The 14,464-nt window shown below is 31.4% G+C and overlaps 4 protein-coding genes across 15 annotated transcripts in view; 2 read left to right on the top strand and 2 right to left on the bottom strand.

Moving 5' to 3' along the window:
* Positions 1 to 80: 80 nt before the first annotated feature.
* tral (LSM14 family protein trailer hitch) lies at positions 81 to 5,809 on the bottom strand. 2 transcript variants are annotated; one of them, XM_003699662.3, is made up of 7 exons: positions 5,586 to 5,809; positions 4,379 to 4,533; positions 3,966 to 4,257; positions 2,893 to 3,091; positions 2,531 to 2,803; positions 2,122 to 2,301; positions 81 to 2,040 (listed from the first exon to the last, which is right to left on the bottom strand). In XM_003699662.3, exons 1-7 carry the CDS (start codon positions 5,704 to 5,706, stop codon positions 1,737 to 1,739), a joined length of 1,524 nt encoding a protein of 507 aa, XP_003699710.1. In that variant the 5' UTR covers positions 5,707 to 5,809; the 3' UTR covers positions 81 to 1,736. The 2 variants fall into 2 exon arrangements, with proteins under 2 accessions (XP_003699710.1, XP_012143942.1); XM_012288552.2 differs by having other exon boundaries at positions 4,071 to 4,257; positions 5,586 to 5,807.
* A 255-nt stretch (positions 5,810 to 6,064) lies between these two features.
* On the top strand, positions 6,065 to 8,812 carry Cyt-c1 (Cytochrome c1). Of its 5 annotated transcripts, none has more exons than XM_012288606.2 (9): positions 6,065 to 6,210; positions 6,347 to 6,464; positions 7,092 to 7,139; positions 7,323 to 7,471; positions 7,538 to 7,670; positions 7,786 to 7,950; positions 8,043 to 8,156; positions 8,241 to 8,375; positions 8,479 to 8,812. In XM_012288606.2, the coding sequence occupies exons 2-9, from the start codon at positions 6,393 to 6,395 to the stop codon at positions 8,584 to 8,586; spliced, it is 924 nt and encodes a 307-aa protein (XP_012143996.1). In that variant the 5' UTR covers positions 6,065 to 6,210; positions 6,347 to 6,392; the 3' UTR covers positions 8,587 to 8,812. The 5 variants fall into 5 exon arrangements, with proteins under 5 accessions (XP_012143996.1, XP_012143980.1, XP_076398318.1 ...); XM_012288590.2 differs by having other exon boundaries at positions 7,089 to 7,139; XM_076542202.1 differs by lacking the exon at positions 6,065 to 6,210 and adding an exon at positions 6,251 to 6,269.
* Positions 7,989 to 11,998, bottom strand: Uev1A (Ubiquitin-conjugating enzyme variant 1A). 5 transcript variants are annotated; one of them, XR_013041629.1, is made up of 6 exons: positions 11,564 to 11,707; positions 11,169 to 11,311; positions 10,750 to 10,875; positions 10,477 to 10,682; positions 8,814 to 8,832; positions 7,989 to 8,340 (listed from the first exon to the last, which is right to left on the bottom strand). XR_013041629.1 is itself a non-coding variant. In XM_012288636.2 (4 exons), the coding sequence occupies exons 1-4, from the start codon at positions 11,759 to 11,761 to the stop codon at positions 10,542 to 10,544; spliced, it is 408 nt and encodes a 135-aa protein (XP_012144026.1). In that variant the 5' UTR covers positions 11,762 to 11,998; the 3' UTR covers positions 9,657 to 10,541. The 5 variants fall into 5 exon arrangements, 3 of the variants coding, with proteins under 3 accessions (XP_012144026.1, XP_003699713.1, XP_076398323.1); XR_013041628.1 differs by lacking the exon at positions 8,814 to 8,832; XM_012288636.2 differs by lacking the exons at positions 7,989 to 8,340; positions 8,814 to 8,832; positions 11,564 to 11,707 and adding an exon at positions 11,737 to 11,998 and having other exon boundaries at positions 9,657 to 10,682; positions 11,169 to 11,284.
* Positions 11,999 to 12,808: 810 nt separating this feature from the next.
* Positions 12,809 to 14,464, top strand: part of Src64B (Tyrosine-protein kinase Src64B) — a 69,686-nt gene continuing 68,030 nt past the window's right edge. For all 3 annotated transcript variants that reach the window (XR_001096410.2, XM_003699666.3, XM_012288666.2), the window contains exon 1: positions 12,809 to 13,054. The gene's annotated coding sequence lies outside the window, so the exon portion shown is untranslated. The remainder of the gene's footprint in view (positions 13,055 to 14,464) is intronic.

Here is a 14,464-nt window from a genome sequence, read left to right as displayed (position 1 = left end):
GATAATTGACGGATGCTTTTCTCTTTCTTCGTGTTTGTTCGCAAAAGCAATTGGTGGGCGTAAAGAGTATACAACAAACGTTATTTTATTATTTCAATATTATTCAGCATTGGGAATCACAATATCCGTTGTACAAAACAAAAATTTATTATCGGAAAACCGCATACACCGTGTGCTTTTCTTTACACAATGCATAAAACTTAAAAGTTATATTTCTTCTTTTCCCCCATATTCCTTTCTATTTTACTTATCTTTATTCATATATGATTTATATTTTTTTTGCAACTTTACTGTTAGCTTATGGAGGTTTTCTTCATTTTTTTTTATTGGACTTACACATAACTAAATCTCATGTTAATGTAATGTATATATCTGTATACGTTTAGGATTTCATATGAACCATAAGAAAATAACAGTCGCAAATAATATACCTATTCTGCCTTTCCTTTTGCGTCTTATATCTTTAAGGACATTATCATGCTTTTAGAGTCTTACTCTCGTAACGCTACCTGCAATTTACGTACAGCGTCCTCGTACACCAAAAGGGTTTCTTAATTTTTATTTTCAATAGAAAGTCAGAATTATTAAACGCAGTCGAACCACGAGAAGGCATTCGTGCTCCCATTTTCTCTTTCACTAGCATACCACGTTCAATATTTCAAAAAAAAAGAAAAAAAATAATTAATGGTCAATATCGATGTACGATTCGGCTTTCGTGCGCATGTTCCTATGAAATATACAAAATCAATCTTTTTGTTTGTTTTCTTTTTCTATATCTTCGCAAGGAACAATGGGATGTTCCTGTTCGAAAATCAAAACCCCCTAGTAGATACGTGAGTAAAATAATTATTTCACCATTGTTCGCATACACGGTCATTATCTTAAATAAATAAAGTTGACTGTTCAAAATAACCATAATATATTGTCCTACCTCTAGTTTGCGATTGTACGCATGTTCCGTTTTACTTTTTTTTTATTTTGTTCTTCCCTACTAATTTGTTTCATTCACCCGTGAAAAGCTTTAATCAACAATAGTGCCCCATGTGTCTCGTTTCGCTAGAGTAACACACATGCAACATGGAAAAGTAATTAGTCACTTCTTTTATCTTTCTTCGAAATCGTTTTTATACTACCCATTTGTTTTATAAACGCTGCATTCACGTTGTATTAGAAAAGTTTCCTTGAGATTCTTATTGTTCTCTTACCCTCATAATTGCATGCTTGTCGAGTTAACAGTGTTCAAACAAAGTGTAACTGAAAATTTAAAACTTATTACTTCTGTGTACGTTGTTTGAAACAATCTACCGTCCGGCGTGTATTATTTATTACACTCATTATACTTATTACACCCATTATACTTATTACACTCATAAGCATTTGACGTTTTCTTAACTCGTAGGACATGATAGCTCTGAATATCGAGTTTCTTTCTTTTTCGAAACTTAACTATTCATAACAATAAGATTCGCATTTATTTGTCGAGAAATTCTAAACGCAGGACTTACGAAGCATTGATCAGTTTCCTACGTTATTCCTGCGTGACCATAGAAAAACCTCTCGATAAAGTTCTCTCTAAGAACCTTCCGTTTCTTTTTCTTTTACCTTTACCTTCTCTTGTTAACCCGTTGAATCCTTTTTTACACTCGAATTCAAATCAGTCCGTAAAGGCAGAGCATGTATTGTAAAAATCTTAATCCTAAAGTGAATACTTATTTATATAGTAGGGCGTTGTTCATTCAGTAAGATACAACGCGGCTATTCTGCTGCGATTGAGTAGTTGATTGTTCGTTGGTCGTGCGATTTTGAGTGCCAGGATTGTTTTGTTGCTGTTGGTTAGCGGGTTTACGGTTGCCACCTCTGGAACCTCTGTAACCACCTCGGAAACCAGAACCACCAGCACCACCACCACCTCGATACATGCCTCCCATTCCACGATTATAGTACCCATGTCCGCGAAAACCACCGCGTCTCGTTGACGCAACACCAAACGTTTCAGAGTTCAGTTTACGTTCTGTCCTCCAATCCGTGCGTTGGAACCGTCTACAATATTTTGTAAACACCAAATTTTATATGCTTATCGTCTTTCTTTTTTCTTACTAAACTATCAATTTCTCCACTTACCCTTTACTCCTTTCAACAGCCTCACAGCTAATGTTATCGAAAAATGATTTAGACTTATCATAATGCACAATCTCGGGTTCTTCTTCAGGTTCTCCTTCGCCCGCTCCAGTCTCATTGCCACTATCATCTTTCTTCTCGTTATCAGCACCAGAATCAATCTTCGTCTTTGCCAACTGAGATCTATGATTTACGACGACAAAAATCAGTGGTGCTTAATTCGTACATATTGGTTGAGATTACGTTATCGTTTGTTGATGCGTTGCGTAAGTAAAACACGATGTGATCATGTATCACTTTAAAAACACATAACATTGATTTTGCATGGTATCCACGTTTATCATTTCAAATGTACATGAAACGAATCCGGCACTGACCATGCATAAAAAAACGTATATATAAAAATATGTACCTCAACTCTTCGAATTCAGTATTGGCCTGTTCGAAGTCGTAATCGTTATCGAATTTCAATGTATTCTTCGGTTTGGCTCCAGTATTGCCAGGTTGATTTCTAAAGCCGCCACGACCTCTCCCTCTACCTCGCATATTTCCACGATTCATCCATCCACCACGGTTCCCTCGACCTCCTTGGTTATGGGTACCTTGACCTTGTAATTGACTATCTTGCTTCATCGAATCACGCTTTCCATCGTATTGAGGCACGGATCCTCCTGTCTTATTACCGCTATCATAGAACAAACAAATACGTTTCAAATAACATTTTCTTTCCGATATACGTTTCGTCTATAATTTTTGAATCTCTCTAATAATTACCTATCATGATCACGTCGAACAGGTTGAATAGTTCTCATGTTCGTCTTATCGCCAAGTTTACCAACACCACCGGTTTGTTGTTTTTGTTGTTGCTGAATGCCTACTTGAATACCCTGGTCTATGGTTGGACTTTTGCGTGTTAACAACGAGGAAGTTGGAGTTGTTGATCGTGAACCTCCGCTAATAAGATCTAATACACCTGTAAGATAAAATAAGCGATCATATATCTAGCATTTTAATACATTTAATGGCAATTTTAAGGCCAAATGCTGAGTAAGTACTGAAATATTTAACGCGATGTATAATGTACTAAGTCCTCAATTCCAGCTTTAAGCGAATGGTTATGGAAGTACTAGGTTTAAAATTAATCTTAAAAGATGATTTCTATATATTTCAACTGTTCTTGCTATTATGTTACTTACTAATGCAAAATGCTTCTCAATTTGTTTAAATAAAATTCAGATGCACATTTAGAATAAAAATATTAAATAAAAACGTACGAGAAAAAGTTTCATGCACAAACTAAAATAAATAAAATGTTGGAAATAATTAGTAATAAGTGAGACTCATGTAACATATAAACTAATTATGAAAAAAATAAATAATTGTTATATAATTTCATAATTATCTTACAACATTCGTTTTAAAACAAATACTGAATGAACATTTTAACTTAAACGATATCTTATCACTGATGTTAGATAAAGAAACATCAATATTATGTATACACATAGATTTAAAGAAAAATGAATTGTGAGCATTTGAACAAGCAGAAATCGACAGATATAGATAAATTATTAGTTTAAGAAAATAAATGTTAACAGTATAAGCAAATTATATGAAAGCATAGTATTGTGAATAAGAAAACATATTATATATACATTTAGAAATATTTGTTACTATAAAATGGAAATTAAAGTTAAATAAATATATTAAAAATTGTTTATAGTATAAGTAGACAGGTACAGGCAGTTACAAGAAAAAAGCAGAAAAAGCAAGCTGATTAGCATTACCAAAGAAGAAGCAGTAAGCATGCCACTGGCAAGGAAAAGTTCATAGCAAAAACAGTTTACCATCTTCCAGAGATTGGTCTTTTGGTAATGGGTCGACATTGGCCATCGGTAGTGAGTTTGGGATAGAGATGGCATTGGGTTCAGCAGAGCCCAAGCTCAACTCACTTGGCTGTTTATTTATTGGTCCACGAGGATCTCTAGCAGACGTTGGCATTCCCATTACAGGTCCCATAGTACCCATTGTCATGCCATAGGGTGTCCCATATTGGCCACCCATTGGACCCATCATTGGATGAGCATAACTAGGTTGAGGCTGGTATGACTGCTGGCTCATAGACGGTTGCACCGTCATCTATAAATAACCAAGAATTTAGTAGTCATAATTACAGGTGACACTAAATTGTGTTTTTAAACATATCTTTTATAATAGATATTAATAGCTCTAACAATAATAAAATTACATATATAATTACCTGTACAATAGCTGGATCATTTGGAATAGAACTAACATTGTTCACAACTCGGATATCTTTAATATCTGAGCCACGGAATAAGATGTACTCATATACTTGATTCTGTGGTGCCACTGGAAGTTGTGTCTCCCGATCCTCAGTTCCAAAGGAACGTACTATATTATTTAAAAAAATGAATTATTACATATTTCAAAAATAAATTATGTAGATTTCAATGTCAAGATGTACTTTTATTTTAATTATTTGCAAAAATAATTTTCCTAATTTATATCCATAATGAACAAAGAACTATAAAATTAAGATGTACAATATTTAATATGAAATAAATTATTAAATTGAATATAATATAAAATTGCTGTTTCGAAAACAGAAATAGGCTTAATATCTAATGGTACAAAATTCAAATTTAACGATTCATTATAACAGTTTTGTAATATGTGTAGAAAAAAAGAGGACAAGTGACATAAACATGGTAAGTATAATACACAAACATTTCACACAATGGTGGATATAAGGAATGTCTTTCAAACAATCCAACTGATCGCAATCAATGCCACTTACATTATCACTACAAATATTTAAATAATTAATTATTTTCTACAATTTAAACTTCATTATTTTGCTTCGGTTCAAAAGTGTTTTAAAAAGTTAAACATATTATGCTACATGGAAAATATGAGAAAATTAAATAATTATTTATTTAAAGTTCTAATAAAATTCAAATAATTTCTTTAATAAGTATTATAAAATAGAAATATAATACTATTTAATTAAGTGTTAGGTTGCACACATCTGTTTTCCTCGCTTCAGTTTTGTGCCCAATATAAAATGTTATAAATTCAGGTATATTATATAAATTCGTAACAAATATATTGGAATTCAGAATACGTTAGATCTAACAATATACTCAGAAACAAATTTAAATTATGAATAATGCACAATACATCCGTTATAGCTGACGGGTGACCCCGGTTGTTTTGTATCAAAGCTTTACCGGACGAATCCAAGTACCTATGATTTCGAAATTATTTTGAATACTGTATAGAGAAATTGTCGAATTTTTATGAAAATGATGTACTAACAAAGCATACGACGCAAATGTAAGAAGATAATCGACGATGAAGGATAGTGGTTATTACAACAAAATAACCGGGAAACGGAGCAGCGGCAAAACTGATTTCGGTATCCATCTTGATTTGAGACTCACCATTAGCTAGAGCAATTGTGCATTCTTGAGGATCAACAGTAAAAAGCCGGCCTTCGTAACGAATATCCGCTTTCGATATTAAACTAATCTTCGAGCCCAACTCAGGCATTCCTCCGCTCATCTTGAATATATTTCTTCTGCACGGTGATCGATGTGATATTACAGGATTCACGATATCATCTGACGAAACCACCAGCTGACACCAATGGTCGACAGCAAACTATCAAGTCTACCAACAGAAATTACGCATGCGCCGCGCTTGCCATACATTCAGAATAGTTTATAAATTTCAAATGTAGTAATGTTAAAAATATATAAAACATATTGAATATATATAACAACAAGATACTACAATAAATATATATATTATCATAAATTATTCGTTTTCCAGCAAAGTATTATACACCGTATAAGAATTAAATTTATGTTTCGGGTATCATATAAATTTAAGTTAAATAATGTTCTCGTTTAATAGTTAAAAATGCTGTACATTCATTGATATTTATGTGATCAAGAACATACACAATATGGATAGCATGTGTCAATAAAAGTACAATTCTTTTAAAATTCAATCTTGCAATATTGGTATCCTTGATTAAAGTAGACTTAGGGACTTGAAAGTTGTGTAAGTATTCGCTCTTCTAGTCTTACCCATTTAGGATCTCGTGCGTGCGATTTAAAAATGTACATATAATGAATAGAACAATTTGATTAATATAAATGGTGATTGTTTTACTGCCACTTAAAAATTTATTGCACAGGCGTGTAACCGACTAATAGTCATTGTACATTACACTTTCGGCCAACATGGCGGCTTCATTGGGTCGGATTTGTAAATCTGGTCTTTTAAAATCAAATTATGGAACATTATTCAGTCAGGTATGTATTTTAAAATGGTCATTCATTCTAAAACATATTTAATTTTTTATTACGGAAATAACATACTTTGTCGAAATCTTAGTCTCACGATATTGATGTCTTAAAGTTAAAGCAATGTTCTTACCGAACTGTACAACTTGTCGGCTGCTATGACATTTTTTTCAGAAGATAGTTTAGTTTCGTGTTATCTCTTATTATTTTTAATCTAATTAAATATATTGTATAACAGAGTCATAAATTCAATCGGATTTTGGAGATATTCTATTTGATGTTATGTAATACATATTAGGACAGAAAACTGTGATGCTGCCATGGTCAAGCAGACACAAGAACTGTGTGAATAATAGCAAAATGCAAGTTTATAAATGAAAGTAGTTATAATTTTTCATTATTCGAAGAGATTCATATCTTATATAATAAATCAATAAAAATAAGAATAATGTTAGTATAAAATAGTTACTAACATTTTATGCTTTCAAGCAATTTGTTCATTTCAACACTAAGGAACAGTCACATCTGTCATTTTAATGAATGTTATAAATTTAATCGATTTCTTTTATGATATTAAAAATAAAACATTGTTTTATCGATTTATAATTCTTTAATACATAAATTTTCATTTAGCAGGTGCATAATTTTTCTACTGCAAACCAGTGGTCTAGGGGTAGAAAAGTGGTATGTGAATTTTTCTAATGAATTGAAGGTGCCCTTCCCATTTCCATTCCTAATGTACAATCAATAAAGTTTAGATTTCATTAAATACATTTGTATATATTTATTGTAAGTTTGAATCATTTTATGTAATAATAACTACATAATATTTATAACTAAAATTTTATGTAATTTATATACTTTCAGTTGTTAACATGTTTGGGAGTAACTGCAGGAGGTATTAGTGCATTAATTTATGCTTTGGATCGTTCTGTAACAGCTTCAGAATTAATAGCCCATCCACCTAATTATAAATGGGACTTTTATGGATTTTTTAATTCACTGGATCATAAAAGGTAATTAAAAACATTACAAAAATTATATAACATAAACATGGATTATATATGCATCATGTTCCATAGTATGCGACGAGGTTGGGAAGTATACAAAAATGTATGTTCAGCTTGTCATAGCTTACAGTATGTAGCATATAGAGAACTTGTTGGTGTTACTCATACGGAAGATGAAGCAAAAGCTCTTGCAGAAGAAATACAGGTAAATATTTTAAGATAAAAAATAAGAAAACACATGCAGGTTGTAATAAAATAATGATGTGAATTAAATATTGTATAACCTTGTAAGAGCTCTACAAAAATTTATGTAAATGTAGGTGCAAGATGGTCCTGATGATACAGGAGCTTATTTCATGCGCCCTGGTAAATTATCTGACTATATTCCACCTCCATATCCAAATGAAGAAGCTGCTAGAGCAGCCAACAATGGTGCTTACCCACCAGATCTTACCTTTATTGTCAATGCAAGGCACAATGGAGAGGTAATATAATGTTTTTAAGTTTATGTATATAAAATATATTAGTTGAAAAAATGAATTTTCTTATTAAAACTTAAATATATTTTACATTTCAGAATTACGTATTTTCGTTATTAACTGGGTACTGCGATGCACCAGCCGGAATTCAAGTGGGAGAAGGTCAGTCATTTAATCCATACTTCCCTGGTGGAGCAATTGGTATGGCACAAGTAAGTTGATATAGTTACTTAAATATTTATATATAACTCTTTGGTGACACAAAAATTTATTTCTATTGTATTTAAATATGTCAGGTCATTTTCGACGAAGTCGTAGACTTTGAAGATGGTACTCCTGCAACTGCTTCTCAAATAGCAAAAGATATTACCACATTCCTTATGTGGACATCGAATCCTGAATTTGATGAGAGAAAGAGATTAGCTATCAAGGTAATTCTTTATAATTGTTAAAAACATACGTAGAAAGCGTATTTATTTAAACATATGCAGTTATAACTGATTCAACTGTTATATAATTGTTACTCATTTACAGGCTATCATTATCTTTTCGACATTAACAGCGTTAACAGTTTACTGGAAGAAACAGAAGTGGGCAACTATAAAGAATACCAAATTACTTTACACGCCAAGAAAGCAGTAATAACCTTTCAACGTACAATTAATTCAGCGATTAGCTCAAAGAAAGTGATTGACGATGTTAGGCTCGTATATTGGAATGTAGTTTTTTACTTTGTTTGGAAGTTACGGCATTTAAAAGCGTAATTGCTCTCAAACTGAATAGACATTCACTAAACACATCAATTGCCTTGTACATATAACTACAACCAATGACTTCATCGTCTGGTTTAAATAAATTGTTAAACTCACTTAAATGTATATATTCATTCTGAAAAAAATAAATTCCCCAAGATATTAACACTACAAGGAATAGCAAGTAATAATATAAAGATAATTTCTAAAGAAATCCGTTTATTTTTTCAAGCTTGACTTCATCGACATGGAATAATAATTATTTAATATTTTTAGTAATATGAATTAGATTACACTATTACATGAATTATAGTGTAATACTGAAGTGCTAAGCTGATGAACAGGTATGTATAATATTTCAGGTAGTTGAGAATTTTATAATATTATATGATAAATGTGAAAATGTGTTAAAAATCTCGTACTTTGGTTTGGATTTACTTTAAAAATAAGGATAAACATCATTACAGTTTGGATAACAAAATTTCCAGAAATTATATTATGTTTGAAATAATTTATGGTTATACTTCTTTTCTCTAAAATGTAACACAATTGTTTGTATACAACTCAATGGGAGAGGTATAGTTAGTATCAATTCATGAAAGAACTGTACTAGCAGAATAGACCTCATTTGCTAATGATTGGAAAGCTATTTATGGTACTTTGGATGTTTATTAAAAATTAAGTATGACTTCATTAATACATCAATTATGAAGCTCGAACTGAAGAGTAAATAATACATGTGTATTATTAACTGTATAATAGTGACCAAAGAAACTTAAAGTATATTTCTAGTACATAAATAGTGGAATGGAGAACTGAAGATATTTAATCTAATGCTTCATATATTGATGTACCCATTGATGCAACACTATACCATTTACCATATATGTTATTATAAATCAAGTTACTACTTGGTACGATTCAATTGTAACGTAACACTATTTTTTGTATATATATATATATATATATATATATATATATATATATAAGTATAATATATATATATAAGTATATATATATTATATATAAGTATATATATATAAGAATAAGAGGCCGTTCTTGGATGATGTCTCAACCAAACACGCTCGATACATGCTCACTTTTATGCTACTTGCACAAAAAGGCACATTATTACATCAAAGATTGATCTCAACAACCTGTCTGCTAAAATCTTAAGAACAACTAACAGAGGAAATGTAAATCAAGACTCGATAAAAATGAGCACACAAGAATATAAATTATTAAAATTTAGAATGGTCTACAATAGTCATTACTGAGACACCTCCACAGATTATGAAATGGCACTTATGCACAAACTGAAATGTTTACTAATTTACTTATTCAGGCATTTTTTTGTTTGTTTTTCATTTAAAAAACTTTGAAGGCATAAGTTGTTCTTACTGATTATTAATTTTATTACACAGTCTGTGTTTCCAGTTTTAAGAATCAAAATATGACTTTTGCTTTAAATTGTATTAACTTAAAAAGCTGAAACAGTATTTTCTTAGTTAAATGCACGTGCATATTTTTAAATAATGTATTAAAATTAAAATAATAATTTTATATATATATATAATATAATATATAATATGAAATGTGCTCTAAAATCAAGAAATAATAAGTAGCAATAAATGTTTTATGGACTTTGTAAGTAAATACTTCTATAAATTGAAAACACTGATTCAACTTTTATAGTCATAATCACCTTCTTTGCTTTTTACACAGGTGTTATTTTTTATTATATGTCTTTATTCGGCACCCATTTAATATTGTTTGGTACCTTCATTGAATCTTGCCCCATGCTACCACAAAAAGGAAGAGATGTTGTGTTTATATGTGGTTAGGCTAAAAAGTACTACCCTCTGGAGGCTGAGACAATTTCATATTTTCCTTCAGCGTCATCAAGCGACGTAGCTCTTGAAGAACTGTTTTAATTGTGTATTCTCGTTGCCACTTTGCAAGTACTGGTACACTACGATTATCAACCTGCAGAGTTTGATACATAAAATGTTTGATTCTTTATTATTGATTTAAAAAGGAACTAGATACTTACTGCTCCAGTTGTACTATTGATACAATTCATATTAATCCTGCTTAAAAATCTTACATTTGGAGCATCATCTGGATATCTCTGGCCACAATCAATTTTCAAACTGTACATCCTATTTTCATATGGTGTCTAAAAGTATTATACAATGTTTAAATAATTTATTTGTTTAGTAAAAATATTTGTAATTAGTTAATATTCTTTAGCAGTTACTCTTGATTATAATTATCAATTTTATTTATAGCATTTTAATTTCTATGTACATGATCATAATTCGTTCTACTTTTATTTAAATATGCACAATATGAAATTACAGAAAAATTAAGATATAAATATAAATAATTATATACAAACAATTAAATTAACACAATAAATTCAAGAGTTAAATTAATAAATTTAAATACAATTAAAAATTAAGAAATTACTCTAGGTGGTCCAATTATCATTCCAGTCCAATGTGTAAGAGTCATGTCATCATCGTTTTCCAGGCCCCAACTGATTGTACCATCGCCTACACCTTTCTGACCTTGTTCTAATTCCTCTAATAAACGAAAGTTTCGAGGCACAACTAAAAATATAAAATTATAATTATCTTCTACAAAATTTCAAACATTGTGCGATTAATCAGAAAAGGTATAGCTAGTACAGGTTATGACTATATTTTTGGATAAAGTATAACCTGCCATTCGTTATTATTTTAACAACTTTTTGTTAAATCCATATAAGTTCATTATACAATAAAAATAAAATAGTAATATTTTCAAAAAGTTGACAAATTAAATATTAATTTTAAATACGTATACTGTGTGTGAAAACTTACTAAAAGGATGAAAGAATACATCTTGCATTTGGACGAATGATTTTGTGAGTGTAATTTTTACCATGAAATTTTATAAGCGATTAATTTTAAACTTTGCACGGAATTTTATGATTTCCAAAAAGTTTATTTGTTGTTCGTATCTTTTATCCATAAAACAGATATAAAATACTTACCTACACCGGTAGTGGGTACCGCCATGATATCTTATTTTTGTGATACGCTGTATATTTTTCTAAAGAATATCGAACAACACCAAATAATATACTTCAAACTAATCCACTTCAGGATATGCGACTTAACTAAAACGCAAATCTTTCATCACCCACAGCTAAGCTACGGAAAATAATATCTAATATTCAAGTGAAATTCACTTTGCGAAAATTCAGCCAACCTCCGTGAGGTTGTCTGTTTCCACAAACTACTCACTTTCCAGACGGCTATGCTACATTACATATTTTCAATCCGCAGCCATTTCTAAAATTTTAGACAAGTTTCGTGATCTTCATAAATTTACAATATTTTATATTTCCATGAAATTCCTTTCTAAATTAAAAAAAAAATTATAAATTTTAAGACCTACAGTTTTTTATATGACTTTTAGTTACTGCAATCAAGATTTCTCGCATTAAAATTTAAAGACAGTATTTTCGAAAAAAAATATTTTTCCCAATAATTTTACGCATATGATGTTCAATAAAAATATCTTATCAATTCCTATAAATCATATTGTAATCATGACAATTTTTCACATAATATTTGTAATCAAATCACTGACGGATTTCAGCTCTCAAAGGCCCCTGGCATAACAGATGTTTGGGCTCTGTACTGGAAAAGCCTAGTAGACGTATGTGTATTCTATTGAGACGTATATTCCTAAATCTCTAAATTGCTAGAAGCCCTAGAAACTCCTAGATGTTTAAAATCCCCAAATTCCTAGAAACTTGAAACATCTAGATGTCTGAAACCTTTAGTACCCTATGTTGCTATATTTCAATAACAGAAAAAAAGGGATTCATATTATCATGTCATCGGAAGACAATTAGGATGATAAATATGAAAATAAGACATAAATAAGACATAGATATGAAAAAAAATATTAAATGAAATTTATTATATGATGTACATAAGATTTTTGAGGGACTGAATCAGACATATATTATGTTGTGATTAGGATTAGGGCGCTTTGTGTTTTTGGTACGGTCATGAACAATACGAATAGTATAGAGAGGAAGGTTGGTACAAATGGCGTCGACCAGTAGTGGGGAGGAAGTCGGTAGTGTCGGACCGGCTGCGCAAGAGCAGCCTGCAAGACGGATTTTCCAATAATGAACAGCCCGTGGTAACTGTCAGTTCGCTCGTGGTGCATTCGTTGACTCTTGCTGCGCACAGTGTGTCCCGGCGTGTGTTAAAATGTGCTGTACGATTAATTGAATATACTCTCCACCGAACGCGGATTACTCGAAGAACACCGGGAATCCTGCTGTAAGACAGGTAAGTGGAGAAAAAAGAATTTGTATTTTTCATATACAAAGGGGCTGCTCTGAGAGCCGTGTGTGCTGTTTGACATGCGAACAGATACACCTACCGGGGTGCTCACCATAATAAACAAACGAACGCCATTGACCTTTACCTGCGCATTGTTGCTAATTTCTAGATAGTTAAAAGGATCGTGTTTCGGACTAATAAAAACAGTTTATTCTTGTCAATTTAAGTCGATTTTGCATAATTTTGCTTTTTAATCGGGGGTTGTGTCGTTTCGAAGATCCTTGCAAAAGGGACAACAAACAAGAAATACCGATAAGTTGAACTTGAAATATGTGTTTTTTTGTTGGGAAGATACTTAACGGTGAATGAAGTAATATAAAATGGTGAATTATATGTTCACGCAGAGTTCAAATCCATTTGCAATGCTATCCAGCAGTTGAATAGTATTTGTTTACAATGATTAATTATATCAGTTTCTGGTGTTTGATGACGAAATTCAATTTAAATAGAAAACTCGATATCATTATTTTATTTTTGACTAACGTATGATTAAATAGCACAAAAATTGCTCCTCTTTTTTATCGCGTAAAGGTGGCGCCTTGAAACAATTCAATTTTGAAATAGCAGCTGTCAAATCCTTTTATCAAAGCATGAAATAAACAGTATACTCATTTGCCGTCCGCGTTGTATATTAAAAACAAAGCAGTGTAGGAGCGTTTATGTTTAACAACACGCGTTTTGTAAATGTACACTATTATCGTGTTACAACGAATGTTCTAGTGGTTACATTATGAAGGCGGCGGTAAATGTTCGCGAGAATCGAACAGAACGATAATTGCTATCATTGCAATTATGATCAAGTTTCGATAGTTCTTGGTAATTTCGAATATTTTAGATAAGCGAAATAAATTTTTTTATATAAATTCACGTTCCATTTTTGTAAATACGATGTGTTATTTATGACATTCTGTCATCAGTTATTTATGAAATATCTATTAAACAGGAAGTATCGATACATTATCTTTTGTAATTATTACTCACTTTGAGAATAAAATAAATTCTTAAAATATGTCAGAAATTAATGAGTAACCACGGAATGAACGTGACTAATCAAGCTTGTTTCTCGCTTCGGTGGTTAAATATTGGTAATGAATTATCTCTCAAGAAGGACGAAAGTAATAGTACAAGAAACGCGGTAAAATCGTTCGAGTTCCAAAGAACAATCGTCACCTTGGTTCAGTTGTATACCGTTACTTTAGGAGCGCGATTAACATCGGTAATATTCGATTCTATCGAGCCGTTTGGGCGTGCAGGAGCCATGCAAGGGGGAATCGTGGCGTGCCGTAATACGTACCATCGCCATGACTTTCTTTAATTGTAAATCTGTTGTTGCATGGCGACCCCGGCACGCGCTCG

This window comes from Megachile rotundata, chromosome 2 (assembly GCF_050947335.1).
Source record: "Megachile rotundata isolate GNS110a chromosome 2, iyMegRotu1, whole genome shotgun sequence".
Taxonomy (NCBI): Eukaryota; Metazoa; Arthropoda; class Insecta; order Hymenoptera; family Megachilidae; genus Megachile; species Megachile rotundata.
The sequence above is the reverse complement of the archived record's forward strand: the minus strand, read 5'-3'. Positions and strand labels throughout refer to the sequence as shown.

What these genes read in the sequence shown, in the direction of transcription:
- tral (XM_003699662.3), bottom strand. Translation starts at nt 5,706, where the DNA reads ATGAGCGGAGGAATGCCTGAGTTGGGCTCGAAGATTAGTTTAATATCG. An exon ending in ATGATCCAGCTATTGTACAG is followed by an intron (nt 4,258 to 4,378) that starts GTAATTATATAT and finishes GGTTATTTATAG; the next exon opens with ATGACGGTGCAACCGTCTAT. An exon ending in GTTCGACGTGATCATGATAG is followed by an intron (nt 2,804 to 2,892) that starts GTAATTATTAGA and finishes GTTCTATGATAG; the next exon opens with CGGTAATAAGACAGGAGGAT.
- Cyt-c1 (XM_012288590.2), top strand. Translation starts at nt 6,393, where the DNA reads ATGGCGGCTTCATTGGGTCGGATTTGTAAATCTGGTCTTTTAAAATCA. An exon ending in GAGCAATTGGTATGGCACAA is followed by an intron (nt 8,157 to 8,240) that starts GTAAGTTGATAT and finishes TAAATATGTCAG; the next exon opens with GTCATTTTCGACGAAGTCGT. An exon ending in GAAAGAGATTAGCTATCAAG is followed by an intron (nt 8,376 to 8,478) that starts GTAATTCTTTAT and finishes ACTCATTTACAG; the next exon opens with GCTATCATTATCTTTTCGAC.
- Uev1A (XM_076542208.1), bottom strand. Translation starts at nt 11,627, where the DNA reads ATGGTAAAAATTACACTCACAAAATCATTCGTCCAAATGCAAGATGTA. An exon ending in TGATAATTGGACCACCTAGA is followed by an intron (nt 10,876 to 11,168) that starts GTAATTTCTTAA and finishes TAATACTTTTAG; the next exon opens with ACACCATATGAAAATAGGAT. An exon ending in TCAATAGTACAACTGGAGCA is followed by an intron (nt 10,683 to 10,749) that starts GTAAGTATCTAG and finishes CAAACTCTGCAG; the next exon opens with GTTGATAATCGTAGTGTACC.